General features: G+C 39.8%; 4 protein-coding genes across 4 annotated transcripts; all 4 read right to left on the bottom strand.

Moving 5' to 3' along the window:
• Nucleotides 1-388: 388 nt before the first annotated feature.
• On the bottom strand, nt 389-3,439 carry LOC308318034 (serum amyloid P-component-like). The gene is made up of 5 exons (XM_080767402.1): nt 3,375-3,439; nt 3,181-3,235; nt 1,964-2,066; nt 1,181-1,475; nt 389-743 (listed from the first exon to the last, which is right to left on the bottom strand). The coding sequence occupies exons 1-5, from the start codon at nt 3,429-3,431 to the stop codon at nt 522-524; spliced, it is 732 nt and encodes a 243-aa protein (XP_080623528.1). The 5' UTR covers nt 3,432-3,439; the 3' UTR covers nt 389-521.
• A 4,356-nt stretch (nt 3,440-7,795) lies between these two features.
• LOC308318602 (jeltraxin-like) lies at nt 7,796-9,203 on the bottom strand (the record flags this gene model as incomplete). Its single annotated transcript, XM_080768218.1, has 3 exons — nt 7,796-8,014; nt 8,478-8,685; nt 9,115-9,203. The coding sequence occupies 3 exons, from the start codon at nt 9,201-9,203 to the stop codon at nt 7,796-7,798; spliced, it is 516 nt and encodes a 171-aa protein (XP_080624344.1).
• Nucleotides 9,204-12,174: 2,971 nt separating this feature from the next.
• LOC308318033 (serum amyloid P-component-like) lies at nt 12,175-15,201 on the bottom strand (the record flags this gene model as incomplete). The annotated part of the gene is made up of 5 exons (XM_080767401.1): nt 12,175-12,529; nt 12,967-13,261; nt 13,750-13,852; nt 14,951-15,005; nt 15,145-15,201. 5 exons carry the CDS (start codon nt 15,199-15,201, stop codon nt 12,308-12,310), a joined length of 732 nt encoding a protein of 243 aa, XP_080623527.1. The 3' UTR covers nt 12,175-12,307.
• Nucleotides 15,202-19,337: 4,136 nt separating this feature from the next.
• Nucleotides 19,338-21,658, bottom strand: LOC308318113 (serum amyloid P-component-like). Its single transcript, XM_080767512.1, has 5 exons — nt 21,651-21,658; nt 21,457-21,511; nt 21,194-21,296; nt 20,049-20,340; nt 19,338-19,612 (listed from the first exon to the last, which is right to left on the bottom strand). Exons 2-5 carry the CDS (start codon nt 21,509-21,511, stop codon nt 19,394-19,396), a joined length of 669 nt encoding a protein of 222 aa, XP_080623638.1. The 5' UTR covers nt 21,651-21,658; the 3' UTR covers nt 19,338-19,393.
• Between the last annotated feature and the right edge of the window lie 1,971 nt (nt 21,659-23,629).

The following is a 23,629-nucleotide window of genomic DNA, read 5'->3' on the forward strand; positions in this document are numbered from 1 at the left end:
TGATATGTCATATGGATGAGAATTTATCAAAGATTGAGTGCAGACATTCAGGTGCCCTACATAACTTGAACAATTAATAACATGAGCCAAGTTGTTAAAGAGTGATGGATGTGCAGTATGCTATAGTGACATACGTGAAATAATGTACATAAATGGCCCTTTTTGTTCCTTGAAGTAAAGACAAGAAAGAGAAAAGTGTTTATAGTTTTTTTTTTAGTTCAAAACAAGTTTGGATATTCTGGTATTGAGAAGATTATATACTTTCCGCTTAAAGGACTACTTTAGTTTTTTTCAACCAAGGTTCATGTTTTATGTTGTTATTAGAGAAAGTAAAAGATGAGTGTTAATTTTCTTTTCTTTTTCGCTAAAACGAAAAAAAATATTACTTTCTCTAATAACAACCTAAAACATGAACATTGGTTGAAGAAAAAACAAAAGTTTTCCTTTAAGATTAAAAGAACATGAGTTGAGTGCTTCTGCTGACCACCACCACGGTTATTGTACTTCGGATATTGTTGCAATTAACCATGACAGACTTTTTGATTCTCTTCCAGCACCACATTTCCTGCAGTCTCAAAGTCCATAGCCCTCCAGTTGAGCACGTTCCCTGGGCTGAAGTTGAGATCGTCGTTGTACCGCTGGATCTCACAGGGCGAGAGGACATAGTTCCACATGTGGACGTCAGTCATCATCCCAACAAAGGACTGAGCAGCATCAAATCCACCACCCGGAGAGTCCTGCTCCTGTAAGCATGGAAGAGAATCAATATTAGAGGGAGCATTATTTGATACCCAAAATAGACACAAACCATACTATACTATTTTTCTGTAATATTTGTTATTGGATATTATATTGTTTTATTTGTAGAGAAGCCCACCTGAAGGCTGAAGGAAAGTAAAACCTATACGCTTAGAATGTAAATTCCTTAGCTACTTGAGCTGCTCTTTGAAAACAAGAACCATGTTCATTATATTTAGAAATGAGCCAATAACTCTACAAACTCTACAAGGCTACAATATTTATGCTCATTCATAACAATAATTGTATAGTATTCTATCAAGTTAGGCTACCTAATATACCTGCTTGTTATAGTATCACATCTACCATCCAATATATCTAATAAAATAATATACAGTACAGTAAAAATGCATGATGCAGTTTTTCAGCTGTACAACATTACCTGTCCTAGTATGATGCTTGGGGTTCCTTGGATGCTTCCAGATCTGACAAATTTCCTGGAAGTGGGTCTTCCGTCCAACCACACTTGTCCCAGTCCAGTTGTGTTATCCCAGGTGGCACACAGGTTGTGCCAGGTGTTAAGTGTGTACTGTTGCCCGTCAAAGTCCACTCTAGTGCTAGAAACGTACAGAGAAATCTGACTCGCCAGACGTTGACGGAAGATGAGGAATGCGTTGTCTGAGGAGGGATGGGCCATGGAGAACAGGGCGTGGTTCCTGGTGAGGTCTGTAAAGGATCTGAAGGCAGATGTATGATAAATAATAATAAGTAATAATAATAATAGTGTTCTGCATGCTTAGTCAGTTGACCTGAGACTAGTATAATCCTAACATTCAGTCAGAATCTTCCACCAGGTGCTCCTGGCATGCGTGCGTGCGTGTGTGCGTGCGTGACCGCTGGACCACTCATTTATTATATATTTTTAATTTGTTTCCAAATCAGCCATACGCTGACGTTATAACAGGCTGCATTTCCATTCTCTGGATTTCAATGAAAAAATGCAACCAATCTACACCAAATTGAAATCACTTGATGGGCCTACAGTATAAAACAATGCAAAGCCACGTAGTCAGAGTGATGGGATGTCGGAGTAATGGGGAGTCCCGGCTTACTGGCACCCATATGAGGTTCCCCAAATTGTAAAACTTACTGTGTGCTATATATCATGATCGCAACTTCCAATCATCCCAAATCACTTTCACTTGTTCCCATGGCATGAACTTACCTCAGGCAAACAGTCACAGCTCCGAATGTGTCTTGAGTTGTCATTAATTTCACGTGAGCTGTGTTAGTCTGCTGTGGGAAGGTCAACATTTTACCTGTAAGGTCTAAACAGAAAATGACAAATGAAGAATCTCAGAAGAAAAAACAACTGGGCTGCTCTTAAATGATGGAGTCTGTGCTTTTACACATTTGGCTCAATAGACATGATACAGAATTGTCAAAACGTAAAGATAATATAACACTTTTTGAACACTTGGAATAGACCTTAGCTTGCTATAGAATCTGGGACTTGCATATATGCATTCAAATTGTAATTATATAATAATAAATTGTAATACAATTGTACAATTGTACAGTATACTGTATGGTTGAGTATATGAAACTATACCATATCGGCAGTGATTTGAGGTTGACTTCTCTCCATTGAGTCTGTCTGTGTTATATGTAACCGTAATGTAACCAATGACAAGCATTACCAAGCGCTTTTGTCTAAATAACCGTTTTGGATATATTAATTGGAATACAGTTATTTCCTTAAAAGTAATGCTTTTGGAAATGCTAGGTTTCCAAACGTAATGTAGGCTTTTGAAATACATTAGATGTTTATTAATTATGGATGGCACAGGAAATGCCTGGCAGGCTGGCACCGAGGATCATTAGAAGAACAAAAAGAAAAGGTATGGGGAAAGTGATATTCATTTGTTAAAATAAGTGATGTTGAATTGCTGTATTCAACACTCGCTGAGTGTTTGTTAAGTAACATGGTCTCCAAATCTTAAGTGGACAGGGAAAAAAATCAGGATGAGAGAAATAACTCACACAGGATACAAGATAAAGGATAAACAGGTGAAATGATAAGCGATGAACACAAATTAATGAGGAACTGGAACTGATAAATGGGTACTCTTTCCTGTTTGAAATTGGCAACCCAACTGAAAAACAATGTTCTGTTTATTGGATTGCTAGAGAGAGATGGAGAGAACCCGGTTACTGAACACTCTATGACAATGATTAGATTACCAATCATTATATATCCTTAACTCTTTATAAAAACCATTTTAGTTTTAACCCAAAAACATCACTTACCCTACCTTCATGAAGTTTTATCTATCCATCTATTTGTTCTACTCTAGGTCTATGTGCTCTCTTTGTGTGGCTGTGTGGGTCTAGAATGTTAACACTGCAACCAAAATCATTTCTTATAATTAAGTGTTGTACCTTGTGGAGCAGCATCACAAATCGCCAACATCACAAACAGCAGGAAGAACGTCATCTGGCATGAAAGAACACAAACAGATACTACTATTATAACAGGATAAAATTAGCTTCTGCCTGCATGCATGCAGGCCTGTATGCATAGCACACACTTCACAGTAGCCTAACAAACTATTCTGCTCATGTCTTGACCTTACCTTGTGCTGATCTGTGTGAGTGTCAGGTTGTTGAGTTGAGTGAGATTGTGGACTCATCGCCTCTACTACTTATTCCATTTGGGTGGAGACTATGTGGATCTGCAGGTTGATTGTTCCTTCTTCCTTGTTCCTTCTTCCTTGTTCATCTGGGTCATTCCAGAGTTGCAGGAAGTCAAAATTTCCTTTTAGATACTTAAGTAGGCGCTATACTAAGTATAGCCTGGTATTACTGTAAAAGTGTTCCTCATACACACTCAGGTGGAGGTGGTGCAATGGTAAAGTCCCTGCCTGCCACCACAGAGGTTGTGGCCGGGTTGGAATCCAGTAGCCTGGCATGGCCGATAATATCACTGAGTCGATATAGTCTAGATGGGGTCTGATGGGTTTACGCGCATATGGTGGATCTTTGTTAATTTGTCCCTGTAGGTTGTTTATGTCAATAGTTATTCTGTTTTCTCTTGTCTCTTCATTTGCATATTTAGGTATATGCTATGTGTAAGAAAGGGTTAAAAATTAATCCCTTGGGACATAATTTTTTCTTGAAAACAGAAAAATCTTAAAATAGACCCTTCAAGGATTCAGAAAAAACAGGTGGTGTTAAAAAGAAATCCATTTATCAACTCGCCGTATGCCAGGACAAAAACAAAAAAAGGAAATGTAATATATGCCTAGCCTGACATGCCATGTGACATGTCAAACCCTATACTGTAGATTTCCATTATTATGTCATCATGCTGTTGCCATGTGTGATGTCATGGAGTTTTCCATGAAATCAGCATCACCTGCACTTATATAATCCGTGCATGGGAAAATGTGTTACAACAAAGAGGCAGCCACAGAATTGAGGGGTGTTATAGCCCCACCTATGTCCAGCTTTGAGGGTTTGACAAACATTGTCTTAACACAAACATTGAATGCCATTGACAATGAATGGCCAGCTTTGAGTGTTTGTGTAAACACAAACATTGTGTGAGGACGCAAATTGTGATTGGCCGGAATGAGATGATGTATGATGATAATCATAGATCATCATACATCATCACATTCCGGCCAATCACTTTTGGCGTCCTCACTTTCTATCATCACTTTTAAAGCTCTCAGCCAATCAAATCATCTCTATGGGACGTACGTACGCACGCACGCACATGACAAGACATTTCTTAGTGTATCTTGTGGGTTTTTTTCCTTCACAGCACGCACTGACCTATGGACACTTTTTTGTTTTGCACTGTTGACTTTTTGTCTTGTTTTTCTTATGATGAGACGTAGTAACTGATCGACTGTATATATACTGTATGTATGTTTTTTGTGTATCCTTGTTTGCCCTGTTTATTGCTTTTATTATTATTGTTTCTTGATGCACCTTGCTTTTTCCTTCTGCCTTGTTTCTTCTGTATACTACAGTACTTTTTTTATCCGTCTTATCCTTACTTGTATGTTGTAACCTTAACTGCTGTGCCGCCTCATGGGCGACTGATTTTCCCCCGTTAGTACGTACGTAGGATAATAAAGGTATCTATCTATCTACACACACACACACACACTCACGCACACGCACGCACTAAGGCTGTCCCCAAACATTCAAGGTTTGAATGTTCGCTCGTTAGGGTTGGCACTCGAATCTTAATTAATGCATTTAAACCATTCGTTTTTTTCCCCCCCTTTTTTATTAACTCGAAAATATATCTCGGCGAGAATGTGATATATGTTAAAAAGTAAGTTTCTCGTGCATTCCTGTCAGAAGTTATGTCTATCTCGTTGTTGTGCTGTCCCAGGTGTCTCTCTCCAAAATCCCCTGTGCACATTAATTTGGTGATGGGCCTGCAGCCAATCAGCAACAAACGCACGCACACGCACACACACACACACACACACACACACACACACACACACACACACACACACACACACACACACACACACACACACACACACACACACACACCAGCATGGCACAATTTGAGAAAAAGGTTAGTTCTCTCTCTCTCTCTCTCTCTCTCTCTCTCTCTCGCTGCGCTGTTGCGTCTGTGTGTGTGTGTGTCTCTGTTTGTTCATTTAATGGGATGTTTGTTGTTCATTTGTTGTATCAGTTTGACTGCTCAATGAACAGTAAAGACATCAGGATTAGGTTAAACCTGGCTGTTAGCCTGGTCCGGAGCAGGCTAAGTCCAAAGCATACGTTTCCATGGTAATTTATGTAGCATCACTTTCATGAAACCGAATCGAACCTCAACATATCCAGGTTAACTGGTTAAGTTAATCTGGCAAGATCAACCAGCTTTCATGAAACCGGTTAAGCACTGATCCAGGATATATTAAGCCAGGATATGTGTTAAAGCCCGGCTTAATCTCTAATCCAAGTTTCGTGAAATAGGCCCCAGGTCAGGTAGGTTATTGTGGACCAACAATGTTCGGAATTCAGTCATTCAGAGGTGAGTGAATGCGTGTTGCCCCTCTCCATTCCTAACAGAGCCACAACTCTTCTGGGCAGTTCCTTCAGGCCATGGGACATATACACAGAAATGCTGTCTTACTGTAAATGCATGCGGTCATATAAGGAAAAGATGCTAAAGATACAGTAAGAGACACCACGCCTCAAGAAAGATTATGCTGACTAGTTAAGTTAAAAACGAGAATTGAACTAGAAAAAGTGCACCTCGGAGCACAAGTCTCCGCTAGGGCAGGTAGAATATTGTGGCCTCCTAAGTGGTCCTATAATAGGACAATGTGAAAAGCGTGGCATTTTGTGTTACGCCTTTCACAGCAATTTGATGATGCATTCATGATTTGAGTTATTTTGTTCCAAAAATGTCTTTTGCAAACATCGACCTGCTGGTGGCGCTATAACAGGCCAATGTGGAAAATGTGGAATTTCTTCCCTGGCCTAGCGGGAATGTGCATGCGAAATGTCTCATATATTGCACGCTGCATTCATGATTTGAAGTATTTTCTTTTGTTACGGACAGATCCTACAAACTTTGAAGTCAATGTTAAATAATTAGGATGGAATATGAAATATCAGACAGATCCGTAATCTCAGTCTGCCTGAAGTTTAATGCCGGCATGTTTCAACTTTAACTGAAGGCTAACATTGTCACGATCAGTGACGTTTTCTGTTGTGCTTTTGTTTTGTAGTATTTCTGGTCCCTTGGTTTCCTCTGTTGCTTTTGTTACCTGTGTTGTCTCACCACCTGTGATTAGTAGTTTTCTCCACCTGTGTCTTGTTTGTCTCTCAGCCAATCCCAGTGTTGATTTGTTAGTTGTTCACCTGTGTCTAGTCAGTCTTTGTCTTTATATATGCCCCAGTGTGTTTTAGTCCTTTGCCATGAGTGTACACAATTACCAAGAGACATTGACTGACTGTCTGAGTCAGGGTGTAGATTTGATATATTAGACCATCAGACTTTCAGGTTTCAGCACAGAGATTCCATAGAATTCCAGCCCTCCTAGAGTTCAAGCTGGAGTATTTTAATTAAATTAACTGAAGGCACATACACAAGATCACTTCAAAATGACCAAGAGGCCATGTGTGAGAGTGTCTGAGTGATGGTGTACACTGTACAGGTCTAATTATCAGAATCTCAACACATGTTCAAATTCCAGACCTCCTACTAGTTTACTGCTGGATTCAACTTTACTAACTGAAGGCTAACATACAAAAGATCACTTTAAATATTACCAAGAGACAGTGGCTCAGAGTGTCTTAGTGATCAGTGGTCTAATGATCAGACTCTCAGTGCAGAGATTCCATGTTAAAGACCCATGCATTGCTCCTGCTTTATTGTCGAAACAAATATTGAGAAACTGTAATTTATGAACAGAAACTAATGGGAGTTTGTAATTCCTAATTCCTAAGATTAATATGCAGTAGTCTGGTGGTGGTCGTACAGATAACACACTAAACACAGTGACATTCGTAAGAACTTGAAACACTTCAAGATCAAGTGCAGACATGCAGGTGTCTTTTACATCGCCTGGACAATTAATAACCTGAGCAAAGTTGTGGAAGAGTGAAGGATGTACAGTGTATACATGTGTGAAAGAGTGTACTGGCCCTTTTTGTTACTTGATATAAAGACAGGACAGAAAAACAGTGTACCGTTTTAATAGTTTAATAATCACATTGGACATTCAAAACAGACAAGTTTGGATATTCTGGTGTGGAAGATTATACACTTAATTATAATAATAAAAGATTATTTGTATATAGCACTTCATGACATGAAATGCAGTTCAAAGTGCTTTACAGAGCAATGGAGAAAAAAATAAGGAAAAGAAAGGCATAAAACAACATTTCAATAATAGCAGTAATGCAATACATACAGTGTAAGTATGTATTCAGTGTAAGTACTTCAACACCAGTGGTGTTGAACATGTGCACCCGCGTCTAATAATTTGTATTCATCTACTTTTGAGATTCATTAGTGACAGCCTTTTTTATTCTCTTCCAGCACCACCGTTCCTATAGTCTTAAACACCATAGCCCTCCAGTTGAGCACGTTCCCTGGGGTGAAGTTGAGATCGTCCATGTACCGCTGGATCTCACAGGGCGAGAGGACATAGTTCCACATGTGGACATCAGACATCATCCCAACAAAGGACTGAGTAGCATCAAAACCACCACCCATTGAGTCCTGGTCCTGTAAGCATGGAAGAAAATCAATATTAGAGGGAGCGCATTAACAATGATGTACCCAGCAATAAAGCAAACCATACTATACTATTTTTCTGTACTATTTCTAATTGGATGTTATATTGTTTAATTTGTAAAGAAGACCACCTGAAGGCTAGTGTTATACTTTAAAATCCATAATTATTGGAGTTGCTCATATAACCATATTAATTTAGAATGGAAATGCCAATAACTCTGAGACAATGTGAATATAATATATGCTCATTCAAAACAATAATGTTATATTTTGTATCAAGTTATATATAATAAACTAATATGTATTTATGTTATTTATTATATATAATAATAAATAAATACATCATAGGTACTTAGCTGTACAACACTACCTGTCCTAGTATGATGCTTGGGGTTCCTTGCATGCCTCCAGATCTGAGTAATTTCCTGGAAGTGGATCTTCCGTCCACCCACACTTGTCCCAGTCCAGTTGTGTTATCCCAGGTGGCACACAGGTGGTGCCAGGTGTTAAGTGTGTACTGTTGCCAGTCAAAATTCACAGCTTGTGCGTTAGAAACGTCCAGCTCAATCCGAGTTGTCTCCTTGAAGATGAGGAATGCGTTGGCATCGGAGGGAAGAGCCATGGAGAACAGGGCGTGGTTCCTGGTGAGGTCTGTAAAGAACCTGAAGGCAGATGTATAATTATTATTTAGTTCAGTGTAGTGTTCTTTACTCAGTTGAACATACAGTCTGTCTCTGTGTGTACGGCTAATCTCCAAAACAATGGACTGATTTGTGTCAAACTTTGCATACAGTAGGCAAAGGAAGACCTCCACTCAATTGCCTCCATTCAATGACCTCCAAGCCAAAAGCCATTTCACTTGCACCATCTGTTGCACCCCCCGCCCCCCTGACATATGTGCTCAGACAGAGGAATGTACTTTTCCAGTTCCAGATCTGTGGTGCATCCACTGTTTCTACAGCATGCTGTGTTTCAGTTTCTTGTAGGTGACATCATTTGTATGATATGATAACTTCACACTTACAGAAATGTTAACTACTACTACTAACTAAAGTTACTCCTAGTCCTAGCTCATCTATGAATTAACTTACCTCAGGCAAACAGTCACAGCTGCGAATGTGTCTTGAGTTGTCCTTAGCCTCACGTGAGCTGTGTCGGTCTGTTGTGGGAAGGTGAACATTTTACCTGTAAGGTCTGTAAGGTCTAAACAGAAAATCACAAATGAAGAAATTATCATAAGGGGGGCACGGTGGAGCAGCGGTAGCACTGTCACCTCATAGCTAGAAGGTCCTGGGTTTGATTCCCGCCAGAGATGCTGTGGGCGCTTGGAACGTGTTCTCTCCTATCTGCATCATATCGGGTTGGTGAAAGGGCCTTTCTGTGTGGAGTTTGCATGTTCTCCCCTTGTCCCCTAGGCCTAGGGTAGGTACCTCACATAAAACATGCAGTAATCCTGGTCTCTAACTCTCTATACTACTTCCGCCTGGTCAGCCAGAAACTCCCCACTGCCGGGTGCACTCCTCATGCATTGAAGGAAGCATGAGCTCTGTTCGGGGCTCTCCCCAGGTTGGCAGAAGGAGAGTAGCACCTAGGGTTACAGTTTAGGCATTGGCACCGGGTGAAAATTTAAATCGTGTGATAAAACTCGTAGAAAATCTTCATTGTCATTGTCAACAAAAAATGCATTTGAGAAACATCCAAACTGCTCTTAAATGATGCACTTTTACACTTTCGGCTCAATAGACATTATGCATAATTGTCAAAATGTAAAAATAATATGAAAAAACTTATAAAGAGACCTTGCTATATAATCTGGCATTTATCTGAATGCTTTCTTTACAATTGTATTCAACCAATCTGTATGGTAGAGTAGTCTTACAATGGTTGTCAATGTCAATATATTTATTTGAGGCAGATGGCACACCAGGTTGGACACTGGAAGTACACCATCGTTATTGTACTTCAGACATCTTTGCAATTATTGGAATTCTGCATCTCAACATGTCACGCTATAGAACCTGCAGAATAAAAATTCAAAACTGAAAAGAATTACCGGAATATATACTGTATAGTAAGTGTCCAAAAATATTTTAGAAAACAATAGTAATGTGGCTACATTACTGTGTATCATATATCACCAAATTCGGTAGCATAGCGGATTGCTATTGACTGACATGCTTTTTTTTTTAACCCTATAGAATACTAAACATAAATAAAAATAATAATAATAAAACAAAAATCATCAAAAGTACAGCAATACATGGCATGGTGTATAGAATTGTTCTCCATCACACTATCACTAAACACTGGCTATACAGGCAGGTGTTCGGGTGAATTTCACACCTGAACACCTGCCTGTAGAAAAAACCAGGGATGTGGGCAGGGAAACAAACCTACCTTCTATGATGTCACTGAGCATCATGAAGGTACTGAAAGGCCCACCCTATTGGCACAGTAGGTTGGGCGTTGGTCTGGTGTGTGGGAGCCATGGGTTTAATCCCCGCTTCCGCATAATGCTACACATGCACTTCTGGAGTCAATGTACAGATTTTTTGTAATGAATTCTACTGTCCATCCCAACTTTAAGGTGAAACACCACTCTTCACTGATGACAGCCTGGTCAAACTGAAAACTAAACTTATTAAACTTCAATAAAAGCTGATTTTAAGAAATGTGCATTAATTCTTCCCCTTCTTGAGATAAAGATCAATCCGCCTGTACCAAATGAGCACAGGTGGGTATAGGTACAATAGTGTTTAACCTGAGCAACAGGTTTGATACAGCTGTGTTGATGAAGCTCATTACATGCGTGTTTAATACAGCAAGGGACGGCATTATAGGCCTACTGTGTGAACATTACCTCTTTTTCATGAGCTGTAAAAATGTCCATTCCTCCAGCTGTACATGCCAGTATGTATCCGTCTCCATTACTGCCACTGGGTTATTGCATGACACTTTGTTTACAAAAAGGAACAGGTACTTGAGAGTGGTTTGTTTTGTTTCCCAGAGCCGGATGATGTGTTTTCACTTATATCAAACCCAGTGAGTGTACTGTTTCCTTGTATAGGCTACTGTATTATACTGCCATTTATGTCATGCCATATTTCTTGTGTAATTAGCCTACCATAATTTATTAACATGAACATCCACAAACAGATGGGACGTTTAGTTGTTTTAAACAGAGGCACAATCTCGTGAATCCTATTTCATGAAGAATAATATACAGTAGTCTGGTTGTCGTACAGATAACACTTTCTTAATGATTAAAGGGTCAGAAGACTAAAGACAAAAGGGTAAGAATAAATTTTGCTTAAAGCAAACAAAATTTGTAATCATGGGTAATGGGTAATTATCAACTCTATTTGTCACTGGTGTAATTTCTCATATTTGTATGTAATTGTTCTACCTCCTATATGTTTACTTAGGGGTTACGGATGGAAATTAGCTTCTGGCTATAACTCTAAATAAATAAAAAGATTTCTTAATTCAAACTCATTGCGTTTGTTGTCCATAACAATTTATTAGAAGGGAGCACAGTGCCTTGCCCCATATAGGTGAGAAACAGGACCTTCCGTATTTTGTCCAGGAGTGGATCAAACTTCATGTTCACTAACTCGTCCAATTTAGGTGGGAAGATTATTCCTAAATAGTTTATGCCCTTTTTATGCAATTCAAAGGAGCCCGTCCGAAACATTGATTTAGAGTAAGTCAATATGGAGTGAGTGGAAGGGCTTCAGATTTTGACCAATTGATCTTATAGCCTGATATGTCATATGGATGAGAATTTATCAAAGATTGAGTGCAGACATTCAGGTGCCCTACATAACTTGAACAATTAATAACATGAGCCAAGTTGTTAAAGAGTGATGGATGTGCAGTATGCTATAGTGACATACGTGAAATAATGTACATAAATGGCCCTTTTTGTTCCTTGAAGTAAAGACAAGAAAGAGAAAAGTGTTTATAGTTTTTTTTTTAGTTCAAAACAAGTTTGGATATTCTGGTATTGAGAAGATTATATACTTTCCGCTTAAAGGACTACTTTAGTTTTTTTCAACCAAGGTTCATGTTTTATGTTGTTATTAGAGAAAGTAAAAGATGAGTGTTCATTTTCTTTTCTTTTTCGCTAAAACGAAAAAAAAATATTACTTTCTCTAATAACAACCTAAAACATGAACATTGGTTGAAGAAAAAACAAAAGTTTTCCTTTAAGATTAAAAGAACATGAGTTGAGTGCTTCTGCTGACCACCACCACGGTTATTGTACTTCGGATATTGTTGCAATTAACCATGACAGACTTTTTGATTCTCTTCCAGCACCACATTTCCTGCAGTCTCAAAGTCCATAGCCCTCCAGTTGAGCACGTTCCCTGGGCTGAAGTTGAGATCGTCGTTGTACCGCTGGATCTCACAGGGCGAGAGGACATAGTTCCACATGTGGACGTCAGTCATCATCCCAACAAAGGACTGAGCAGCATCAAATCCACCACCCGGAGAGTCCTGCTCCTGTAAGCATGGAAGAGAATCAATATTAGAGGGAGCATCATTTGATACCCAAAATAGACACAAACCATACTATACTATTTTTCTGTAATATTTGTTATTGGATGTTATATTGTTTTATTTGTAGAGAAGCCCACCTGAAGGCTGAAGGAAAGTAAAACCTATACGCTTAGAATGTAAATTCCTTAGCTACTTGAGCTGCTCTTTGAAAACAAGAACCATGTTCATTATATTTAGAAATGAGCCAATAACTCTACAAACTCTACAAGGCTACAATATTTATGCTCATTCATAACAATAATTGTATAGTATTCTATCAAGTTAGGCTACCTAATATACCTGCTTGTTATAGTATCACATCTACCATCCAATATATCTAATAAAATAATATACAGTACAGTAAAAATGCATGATGCAGTTTTTCAGCTGTACAACATTACCTGTCCTAGTATGATGCTTGGGGTTCCTTGGATGCTTCCAGATCTGACAAATTTCCTGGAAGTGGGTCTTCCGTCCAACCACACTTGTCCCAGTCCAGTTGTGTTATCCCAGGTGGCACACAGGTTGTGCCAGGTGTTAAGTGTGTACTGTTGCCCGTCAAAGTCCACTCTAGTGCTAGAAACGTACAGAGAAATCTGACTCGCCAGACGTTGACGGAAGATGAGGAATGCGTTGTCTGAGGAGGGATGGGCCATGGAGAACAGGGCGTGGTTCCTGGTGAGGTCTGTAAAGGATCTGAAGGCAGATGTATGATAAATAATAATAAGTAATAATAATAATAGTGTTCTGCATGCTTAGTCAGTTGACCTGAGACTAGTATAATCCTAACATTCAGTCAGAATCTTCCACCAGGTGCTCCTGGCATGCGTGCGTGCGTGTGTGCGTGCGTGACCGCTGGACCACTCATTTATTATATATTTTTAATTTGTTTCCAAATCAGCCATACGCTGACGTTATAACAGGCTGCATTTCCATTCTCTGGATTTCAATGAAAAAATGCAACCAATCTACACCAAATTGAAATCACTTGATGGGCCTACAGTATAAAACAATGCAAAGCCACGTAGTCAGAGTGATGGGATGTCGGAGTAATGGGGAGTCCCGGCTTACTGGCACCCATATGAGGTTCCCCAAATTGTAAAACTTACTGTGTGCTATATATCATGATCGCAACTTCCAATCATCCCAAATCACTTTCACTTGTTCCCATGGCATGAACTTACCTCAGGCAAACAGTCACAGCTCCGAATGTGTCTTGAGTTGTCATTAATTTCACGTGAGCTGTGTTAGTCTGCTGTGGGAAGGTCAACATTTTACCTGTAAGGTCTAAACAGAAAATGACAAATGAAGAATCTCAGAAGAAAAAACAACTGGGCTGCTCTTAAATGATGGAGTCTGTGCTTTTACACATTTGGCTCAATAGACATGATACAGAATTGTCAAAACGTAAAGATAATATAACACTTTTTGAACACTTGGAATAGACCTTAGCTTGCTATAGAATCTGGGACTTGCATATATGCATTCAAATTGTAATTATATAATAATAAATTGTAATACAATTGTACAATTGTACAGTATACTGTATGGTTGAGTATATGAAACTATACCATATCGGCAGTGATTTGAGGTTGACTTCTCTCCATTGAGTCTGTCTGTGTTATATGTAACCGTAATGTAACCAATGACAAGTATTACCAAGCGCTTTTGTCTAAATAACCGTTTTGGATACATTAATTGGAATACAGTTATTTCCTTAAAAGTAATGCTTTTGAAAATGCTAGGTTTCCAAACGTAATGTAGGCTTTTGAAATACATTAGATGTTTATTAATTATGGATGGCACAGGAAATGCCTGGCAGGCTGGCACCGAGGATCATTAGAAGAACAAAAAGAAAAGGTATGGGGAAAGTGATATTCATTTGTTAATTGCTGTATTCAACACTCGCTGAGTGTTTGTTAAGTAACATGGTCTCCAAATCTTAAGTGGACAGGGAAATAAATCAGGATGAGAGAAATAACTCACACAGGATACAAGATAAAGGATAAACAGGTGAAATGATAAGCGATGAACACAAATTAATGAGGAACTGGAACTGATAAATGGGTACTCTTTCCTGTTTGAAATTGGCAACCCAACTGAAAAACAATGTTCTGTTTATTGGATTGCTAGAGAGAGATGGAGAGAACCCGGTTACTGAACACTCTATGACAATGATTAGATTACCAATCATTATATATCCTTAACTCTTTATAAAAAACATTTTTGTTTTAACCCAAAAACATCACTTACCCTACCTTCATGAAGTTTTATCTATCCATCTATTTGTTCTACTCTAGGTCTATGTGCTCTCTTTGTGTGGCTGTGTGGGTCTAGAATGTTAACACTGCAACCAAAATCATTTCTTATAATTAAGTGTTGTACCTTGTGGAGCAGCATCACAAATCGCCAACATCACAAACAGCAGGAAGAACGTCATCTGGCATGAAAGAACACAAACAGATACTACTATTATAACAGGATAAAATTAGCTTCTGCCTGCATGCATGCAGGCCTGTATGCATAGCACACACTTCACAGTAGCCTAACAAACTATTCTGCTCATGTCTTGACCTTACCTTGTGCTGATCTGTGTGAGTGTCAGGTTGTTGAGTTGAGTGAGATTGTGGACTCATCGCCTCTAATACTTATTCCATTTGGGTGGAGACTATGTGGATCTGCAGGTTGATTGTTCCTTCTTCCTTGTTCCTTCTTCCTTGTTCATCTGGGTCATTCCAGAGTTGCAGGAAGTAATTTTCCTTTTAGATACTTAAGTAGGCGCTATACTAAGTATAGCCTGGTATTACTGTAAAAGTGTTCCTCATACACACTCAGGTGGAGGTGGTGCAATGGTAAAGTCCCTGCCTGCCACCACAGAGGTTGTGGCCGGGTTGGAATCCAGTAGCCTGGCATGGCCGATAATATCACTGAGTCGATATAGTCTAGATGGGGTCTGATGGGTTTACGCGCATATGGTGGATCTTTGTTAATTTGTCCCTGTAGGTTGTTTATGTCAATAGTTATTCTGTTTTCTCTTGTCTCTTCATTTGCATATTTAGGTATAGGCTATGTGTAAGAAAGGGTTAAAAATTAATCCCTTGGGACATAATTTTTTCTTGAAAACAGAAAAATCTTAAAATAGACCCTTCAAGGATTCAGAAAAAACAGGTGGTGTTAAAAATAAATCCATTTATCAACTCGCCGTATGCCAGGACAAAAACAAAAAAAGGAAATGTAATATATGCCTAGCCTGACATGCCATGTGACATGTCAAACCCTATACTGTAGATTTCCATTATTATGTCATCATGCTGTTGCCATGTGTGATGTCATGGAGTTTTCCATGACATATGAAATCAGCATCACCTGCACTTATATAATCCGTGCATGGGAAAATGTGTTACAACAAAGAGGCAGCCACAGAATTGAGGGGTGTTATAGCCCCACCTATGTCCAGCTTTGAGGGTTTGACAAACATTGTCTTAACACAAACATTGAATGCCATTGACAATGAATGGCCAGCTTTGAGTGTTTGTGTAAACACAAACATTGTGTGAGGACGCAAATTGTGATTGGCCGGAATGAGATGATGTATGATGATAATCATAGATCATCATACATCATCACATTCCGGCCAATCACTTTTGGCGTCCTCACTTTCTATCATCACTTTTAAAGCTCTCAGCCAATCAAATCATCTCTATGGGACGTACGTACGCACGCACGCACATGACAAGACATTTCTTAGTGTATCTTGTGGGTTTTTTTCCTTCACAGCACGCACTGACCTATGGACACTTTTTTGTTTTGCACTGTTGACTTTTTGTCTTGTTTTTCTTATGATGAGACGTAGTAACTGATCGACTGTATATATACTGTATGTATGTTTTTTGTGTATCCTTGTTTGCCCTGTTTATTGCTTTTATTATTATTGTTTCTTGATGCACCTTGCTTTTTCCTTCTGCCTTGTTTCTTCTGTATACTACAGTACTTTTTTTATCCGTCTTATCCTTACTTGTATGTTGTAACCTTAACTGCTGTGCCGCCTCATGGGCGACTGATTTTCCCCCGTTAGTACGTACGTAGGATAATAAAGGTATCTATCTATCTACACACACACACACTCACGCACACGCACGCACTAAGGCTGTCCCCAAACATTCAAGGTTTGAATGTTCGCTCGTTAGGGTTGGCACTCGAATCTTAATTAATGCATTTGAACCATTCGTTTTTTTTCCCCCCTTTTTTATTAACTCGAAAATATATCGCGGCGAGAATGTGATTTATGTTAAAAAGTAAGTTTCTCGTGCATTCCTGTCAGAAGTTATGTCTATCTCCTTGTTGTGCTGTCCCAGGTGTCTCTCTCCAAAATCCCCTGTGCACATTAATTTGGTGATGGGCCTGCAGCCAATCAGCAACAAACGCACGCACACGCACACACACACACACACACACACACACACACACACACACACACACACACACACACACACACACACACACACACACACACACACACACACACCAGCATGGCACAATTTGAGAAAAAGGTTAGTTCTCTCTCTCTCTCTCTCTCTCTCTCTCTCTCTCTCTCTCTCTCTCTCTCGCTGCGCTGTTGCGTCTGTGTGTGTGTGTGTGTGTGTGTGTGTGTGTGTGTGCACGCGCATGTGCGTGTGTGTGTGTGACACTGATTTATTGAATATTCTGACGTTCAATTCAAATGTACATACATTTTGTTTTGTTTGTATTGTTGCTTTTTGCCTTGGCAATGTAAATGTAACCCAGCCAACATGGCAACCCGCAAATGGCAACCCATGTCAACTGTCAATCAAGGCAGTATAAAGGTGACATCAGTTCCTACACTCCCCACTCCCACTCCCACCTATGCAAGATGGCCGAAATGTTTGACAGCAGCATGTTCCTGTCCACTGTGACAACCTTTGGTTACTCTTCGGTGAGTCATAGGTTTGGTGTCTTAACTTGGATCAACTGGTTAACTGTTTGTTTATTTTGAAAGCATTTGATTTATGATTTATGTTTGAACTTTTGGTTTAATAATTAATATTGATGTATTCTATTATAATATATAATATATATTATAAAATATGGGTTGTGGGGGCTGACAAGGCTATACAGCCACATGTGTTTCTAATGTGATGTAGGCCTACATAACACTAATGACACTTATCTTTTCTCTTCATGTAATTCCAGAATATGAAGAGTCACTGCACCAGTGGTGTAGGAGGCAGCACCAAGCCCTGGACCCTGAGACGAGCCATCTCCGTGGGCCCCACAGCCCCACCAATTTAGGCTTCCGAGGACCCCCACCATACCCTGGAGCCCATGTGAAGTGTCCCAGACCGATGCCCCCCCCTCCCTGCACAAGACATTGAGGTAGGAACTGTACGCTATATCTGCTGCTGGGAAGAGCTGCTTGCTGCACAGTGAGTACAAATCTTGTTTATTGTCCTTTGCTGTCGCTGGTGTGGTTCTGCAGGGTACTGATGGTGTTGTTTGCGTTCCGGCTTCCTGCGGTTGCGTCGTGTCGGGCTGCCTGCTGTTGCACTCGTTTGCGTTGCGTCGACTGCCACAATTTCGGCCGGTTCTGTCATTTCACCTCATTTCATCTAACTTGTGGACACTGCCTGTCACCTGCAGAAGAACGTGATGGTTCACGGTAACTGGGTAAGTATCTGTTTTTGTATTCTTTGCTGCTGGTAGGGTAGGGTAGGGTAGGTCTCCTACAAGGGTAGGTTTTTGCGTTGCGTCGCAAACAAAGCACTTTGGCACAGGCATGGAGCTCCTGGTTTACTGGGATGGGGTTCGATTCCCTGCTGCGCCCTATACTGATTACATTTAATCTGTTAAACAGGCATCCTTTTGCACAATAGAGCGTCGCAGTCCCTCCCCCTTTCAGAACGACGAGTGGCCCAGGAAATTTTTCTCCATTTAATTTTCTCCATAGGCATTTCAAAACTTATTTATTTAAAGACCTTTAAGCGTCGTATACGAAGCCAACTCCTGTCGTGACAAATCATGACAACGCACACAATATTTTGGACCAAATAATTACAAAGAACACAACGTGTTGTAACCTGCCGTTTTATCTACTTTCTAATTATTTGTTTTAACTTTGTTACAGAAATGTGATCCCCCCCAACACAGACTGGAGAGGGAACATTTTTAGTTGGTGCATTATTGTTTTAGTCTGGGAGGCAAAGCAGATTGTATAGGTAGTTTTATTGAGGTATCTAAACGGCACCTAACTCCGTGAAACTATTATGCCTAGGCAGTGGAGCTGCAGCTGCGTGCATGCTCAAGAGAGCATGTATCGTATTTGCATGGTTATTGACATTTTGTACTTTAGTTATAAAGTAAGTAATAAATACTATTCAAAACCTGACAAATTATTGTAGTTATTACTACTATAATTATTATATAAGGATTAGTACATGGTGAGGGATATAGACCCCCAAGGACCGGTATAGGCTACCTCATTGTAAATAGGCTATGGTAGTCCATTCCGAAAACGGCATGAAACAGTACTGGTGGTCGTACAAATAACTCTTAACGTCAGATGTCGAAACACTTCAAGATCGAGTGCATTCAGGTACCTTTTTCATTATTTGAACAATGAATCTGAGCCAAGTTCTTGAAGATTGGTGGATGTACAGTTTTAATAGTTAATAATCCCATTGGACATTCAAAACAGACAACCATGCACAGTTTGGATATTCTTGTGTTGAGAAGATTATATACTTTTACACTTAAGATTCAGAGAACATGAGACCATTTTCCACCCAATGGATCAAACAGTTTTGAGATTCTTTAATGGCAGCCTTTTTGATTCTCTTCCAGCACCACCCTTCCTACAGTCTCAAAGTCCAGAGCCCTCCAGTTGAGCACGTTCCCTGGGCTGAAGTTGAGATCGTCGTTGTACCGCTGGATCTCACAGGGCGAGAGGACATAGTTCCACATGTGGACGTCAGACATCATCCCAACAAAGGACTGAGCAGCATCAAACCCACCCCCCAGAGAGTCCTGCTCCTGTAAGCATGAAAGAGAATCAACATTAGAGGGAGCATGATGTTTCATGTACCCAACATAGTCATTAAAGCAAACCATACTATTTTTCTGTACTATTTTTCATTGGATGTTATATTGTTTTATGTGTAAAGAAGACCACCTGGAGACCGAAGGCATTAAGGTAAAACCTACTGTATGTTATACTGTTTTAGAGGAAACAATAATGGTAAATTCCATAGCTACTTGAGCTGTCCTTTGGAAATAGGAGCCATATGGAAATAACTCCATTGTGAATATACAATATGCTCATTCAAAACAATCATTTGATATTTTTTATCAAGTTATTATTAGTTACTTACCTACTTGTTATTGGATCACAGCTACCATCTGATAAAGTGTATCTAATACAACATTTATAGATGCATGACGTTTTGCAGCTGTACAACATTAGGCCTACCTGTCCTATTATGATGCTTGGGATTCCTTTGATGCCTACAGATGTGAGTAATTTCCTGGAAGTGGGTCTTCCGTCCACCCACACTTGTCCCAGTCCAGTTGTGTTATCCCAGGTGGCACACAATTTGTGCCAGGTGTTGAGTGCGTACTGTTGCCCGTCAAAGTTCACATTTGACGTCTTAAAAACGTCCAGCTCAATCTGAGTCGTCTTCTTAAAGATGAGGAATGCGTTGTCATCGGAGGGAAGAGCCGTGGAGAACAGGACGTGGTTCCTGGTGAGGTCTGTAATGGAACTGAAGGCAGATGTATAATTAATAATATTTTTTTATTAAGTTCAGTATAGTGTTCTGGTTAGTCAGTTGACCATACAGTATAAACATTATATTCATATTCTGAATATCTCCACCAGGTGTCCCTGTGTTTGTATTTGCGTGCGTGCGTGCGAGGAAGGACCTCCATTCAATTATTGTTATTTTTCAGCTACTGTGAGGCCACTTTACATTTTGGCCTATAACTCATGAACATGTAGGCCGTTAAATCAAATACATTCCATGGATTACTTGCATCATGATGCAACATTCAGATTTTCTAAATTCCATTCTGATATTCCATTCCATTCTAGGATTGCCTTCTAAACTTTGCAGGAGGAGCCCATTTAAAAAAAGGGTTGAGAAAAGTCATCAAAACAGCACCAGTTCTACCACCTTGATAGTCCTCAATGCAGAGCCAAAGGCCATTGCACATACACCGATGTACTGTACACCGATGTACTGTACACGTGATGTACTATAGACGTGATGTACTGCATTTATAAATCTATAACTTACTGTAGACACAACGACCAATCACTTTCACTTGTCCCTATAGTGGATATTGTTTACAAGCACAAAAAGTTCCAGCTGCCCCCCCACACACACACACACACACACACACACACACACACACACACACACACACACACACACACACACACACACACACACACACACACAGCACACACTACACGCAACCAGACTGCAAGGAACACACTTTTCTAGTTCCAGAGCTGAACTGACTGTGTAATATAGTAACTTCACACTTACAGTAGGCCTACAGAACTGTGAACTTCTAAGGTTAGGTTACTCAATAGCTCAACTATGAACTTACCTCAGGCAAACAGTCACAGCTTTGAATGTGTCTTGAGTTGTCCTTAGCTTCACGTGAGCTGTGTTGGTCTCTTGTGGGAAGGTGAACATTTTACCTGTAAGGTCTAAACAGAAAATGACGAATGAAGACTAAAATTTGCATCTCAGAAGAAAAACACATTTTGAACACCAATGGGCTTTAATATATATAGGCTTTAATTTCGGATGGCACTGGATGTTACACTGCTACCAACATTATTTCGTATAATTAATTAAGTGTTGTACCTTGTGGATCAGCATCACAAACCGCCAGCATCACAAACAGCAGTAAGAACGTCATCTGGCATGAAAGAACACAAAGCGATATACCATTAATATTCTGTCACATGCTGTGACTGCAGTGTAAAACGTGTATTCATTAGAACTCGTGAAATCACAGTAGCCTAACAAACTATTCTGCTCGTGTCATGTGACCTTACCTTGTAGTGTCAGGTTGTTGAGGTGAGTGAGATTGTGGACTAATTTAGCCTCTACTTATATCCATCTGGGTGGAGACTGTACGACGTAGCCTACAGTCTCCACCCAGATTTTCATGTCAAGTCATAGATGTAATACAGTTCAGGGTGAAATTCATTTTTGTGCATATAGTTCCCAGGGAACAAGGGGGGTGGGGGGGGGTAAGGAGATCAAGGCTGGAAAGAAGAACGTTTGAGCACATTTACCACAAAAAGTACAAGTAAAGGGTCTCAGATAATTTAGAAGCTTGTTTCACAAACGCCACAGCCGTTGGGGATATGTATATATATAGTTTGTGACTTGGGTGGTGCTTCTCCTTGATGATACGATGGGCTTTGGCTAGGAGTTGCTTGTTGGACAAGCACTCTTTGATTTAGAGTTGCGTGAAGCCTTCCTTTATCCTCTCCATTGGATATTAGTAGCCTGGGAGGCATACCATTTTCGGATTATTATTTAATATCGTCTCCGGAGGACAAATTTGTCTTGGACACAAAGACATACATAAATACAATACATTACAACGTACATCATGGAACAACCAAACCTCACTCAAGCTACTTATTTCCTCTGGGTGGAGACTGACGGATCTGCAGGTTCCTTTTTCCTTGTTCGTCATGGGTCCTTCCATTAGAGTTGAGTGAAGACTTATCCTTTCCATTGGAAATGTGTTACTCATTGTGTAATAGGATTCACGTTGAACTTAAAACAATGCCCTGCACACTAACATGTGGCATTTAGAAGTGACTCATGACATGAATTTCCTTTAGACACTTTACGATGAGCATTACAGAAGTAGCCTGGTATACTAGAAGTCTTATTCATGGAAAAATGACGCTGTCAAATCTCATACCAAACAAGAAAATCTCCCTCTCCCTCTCTCTCTCTCTCTCTCTCTCTCGCTCTCTCTCTCTCAATTTCAATTTCAAAATGCTTTATTGGCATGATAAAATCTGTTCTACATTGCCAAAGCACACATATAACAAAACAAATCGCAGCATTGCGCACAGAGATACAACAAACATCCCATTAAATGAACAAACAGAGACAATGACAAGTTAATTGATAACAGCAACTTAGTGACCCTGTTCAGCCAGATATACCACTGGCTGACCCTCGGTTGATGACAACTCCACACCTCTCTCTCTCTCTCTGTGTGTGTGTGTGTGTGTGTGTGTGTGTGTGTGTGTGTGTGTGTGTGTGTGTGTGTGTGTGCTCGTGGGTGCGTGCGTCTTTACTTTGAGAGCTAAACTTAATCTCTTCATCTGCTTTCCATTCTATAGGCAAGCATTCTACTGTGAAGCCAAACATGTTTCACTTTCTGGCCTTGACAGCCGATATCCAAACAGACAAATAATTAGAAAGAAGAAAAAGACGGCAGGTTACAACACTTTTTTTGTTGTTTTTCTTCTTTGTAATTATTTGTTTGGTCCAAAATATTGTGTTTGTTGTCATGAGTTGTCACGACTCGAGTTGGATTTGTCCGCAGCGTAACCGTCTTTAAATAAATACCTTTTGAAATGTCTATGGGAAAAATGCATTGGGAATCATTTCCTGGGCCTGGCGTCGTCATGAAAGGGGGTGGGACTGCGACGCTCTACCCTCTATAACATACCCTCTATGAAGATTTCAACATACCCTATAACATACCCTCTATGAAAACATTACAGCCCCCTTCTGTATATCTCATTATCTTTACTAATCTATTCAAGACTTACTGATACAAGGACTTACGCTTCTAAAATAAATACTGCTGCTGTAATTAAAGAGAGAACATACTCTCAATAGTGGATAGACTGAATGATTAACTACCCCAAAAATATAGTTTACATTTTACCACTACTATTAACTTAAAACAGAATTCTTAATATTGTAAGCATAATGATATTGTCGCATTGTGATATTTGGCCATAACTCCCTCCTCTGAGGGAGCTACCTTTGGGGA

The sequence above is a fragment of the Protomyctophum bolini genome (assembly GCF_963924005.1).
Source record: "Protomyctophum bolini genome assembly, chromosome: 7".
Classification (NCBI taxonomy): Eukaryota; Metazoa; Chordata; class Actinopteri; order Myctophiformes; family Myctophidae; genus Protomyctophum; species Protomyctophum bolini.

Bases quoted from the DNA above. Each gene is read 5' to 3' on its own strand.
- LOC308318034 (XM_080767402.1), bottom strand. From the start codon at position 3,431: ATGAGTCCACAATCTCACTCAACTCAACAACCTGACACTCACACAGAT. The intron at 2,067-3,180 runs GTACAACACTTA...TTTTCTGTTTAG, and splicing joins TTGTGATGCTGCTCCACAAG to ACCTTACAGGTAAAATGTTG. The intron at 744-1,180 runs GTAATGTTGTAC...CCATGCTTACAG, and splicing joins CAAGCATCATACTAGGACAG to GAGCAGGACTCTCCGGGTGG.
- LOC308318113 (XM_080767512.1), bottom strand. From the start codon at position 21,511: ATGACGTTCTTACTGCTGTTTGTGATGCTGGCGGTTTGTGATGCTGAT. The intron at 21,297-21,456 runs GTACAACACTTA...TTTTCTGTTTAG, and splicing joins TTGTGATGCTGATCCACAAG to ACCTTACAGGTAAAATGTTC. The intron at 20,341-21,193 runs GTAAGTTCATAG...ATCTGCCTTCAG, and splicing joins GCTGTGACTGTTTGCCTGAG to TTCCATTACAGACCTCACCA.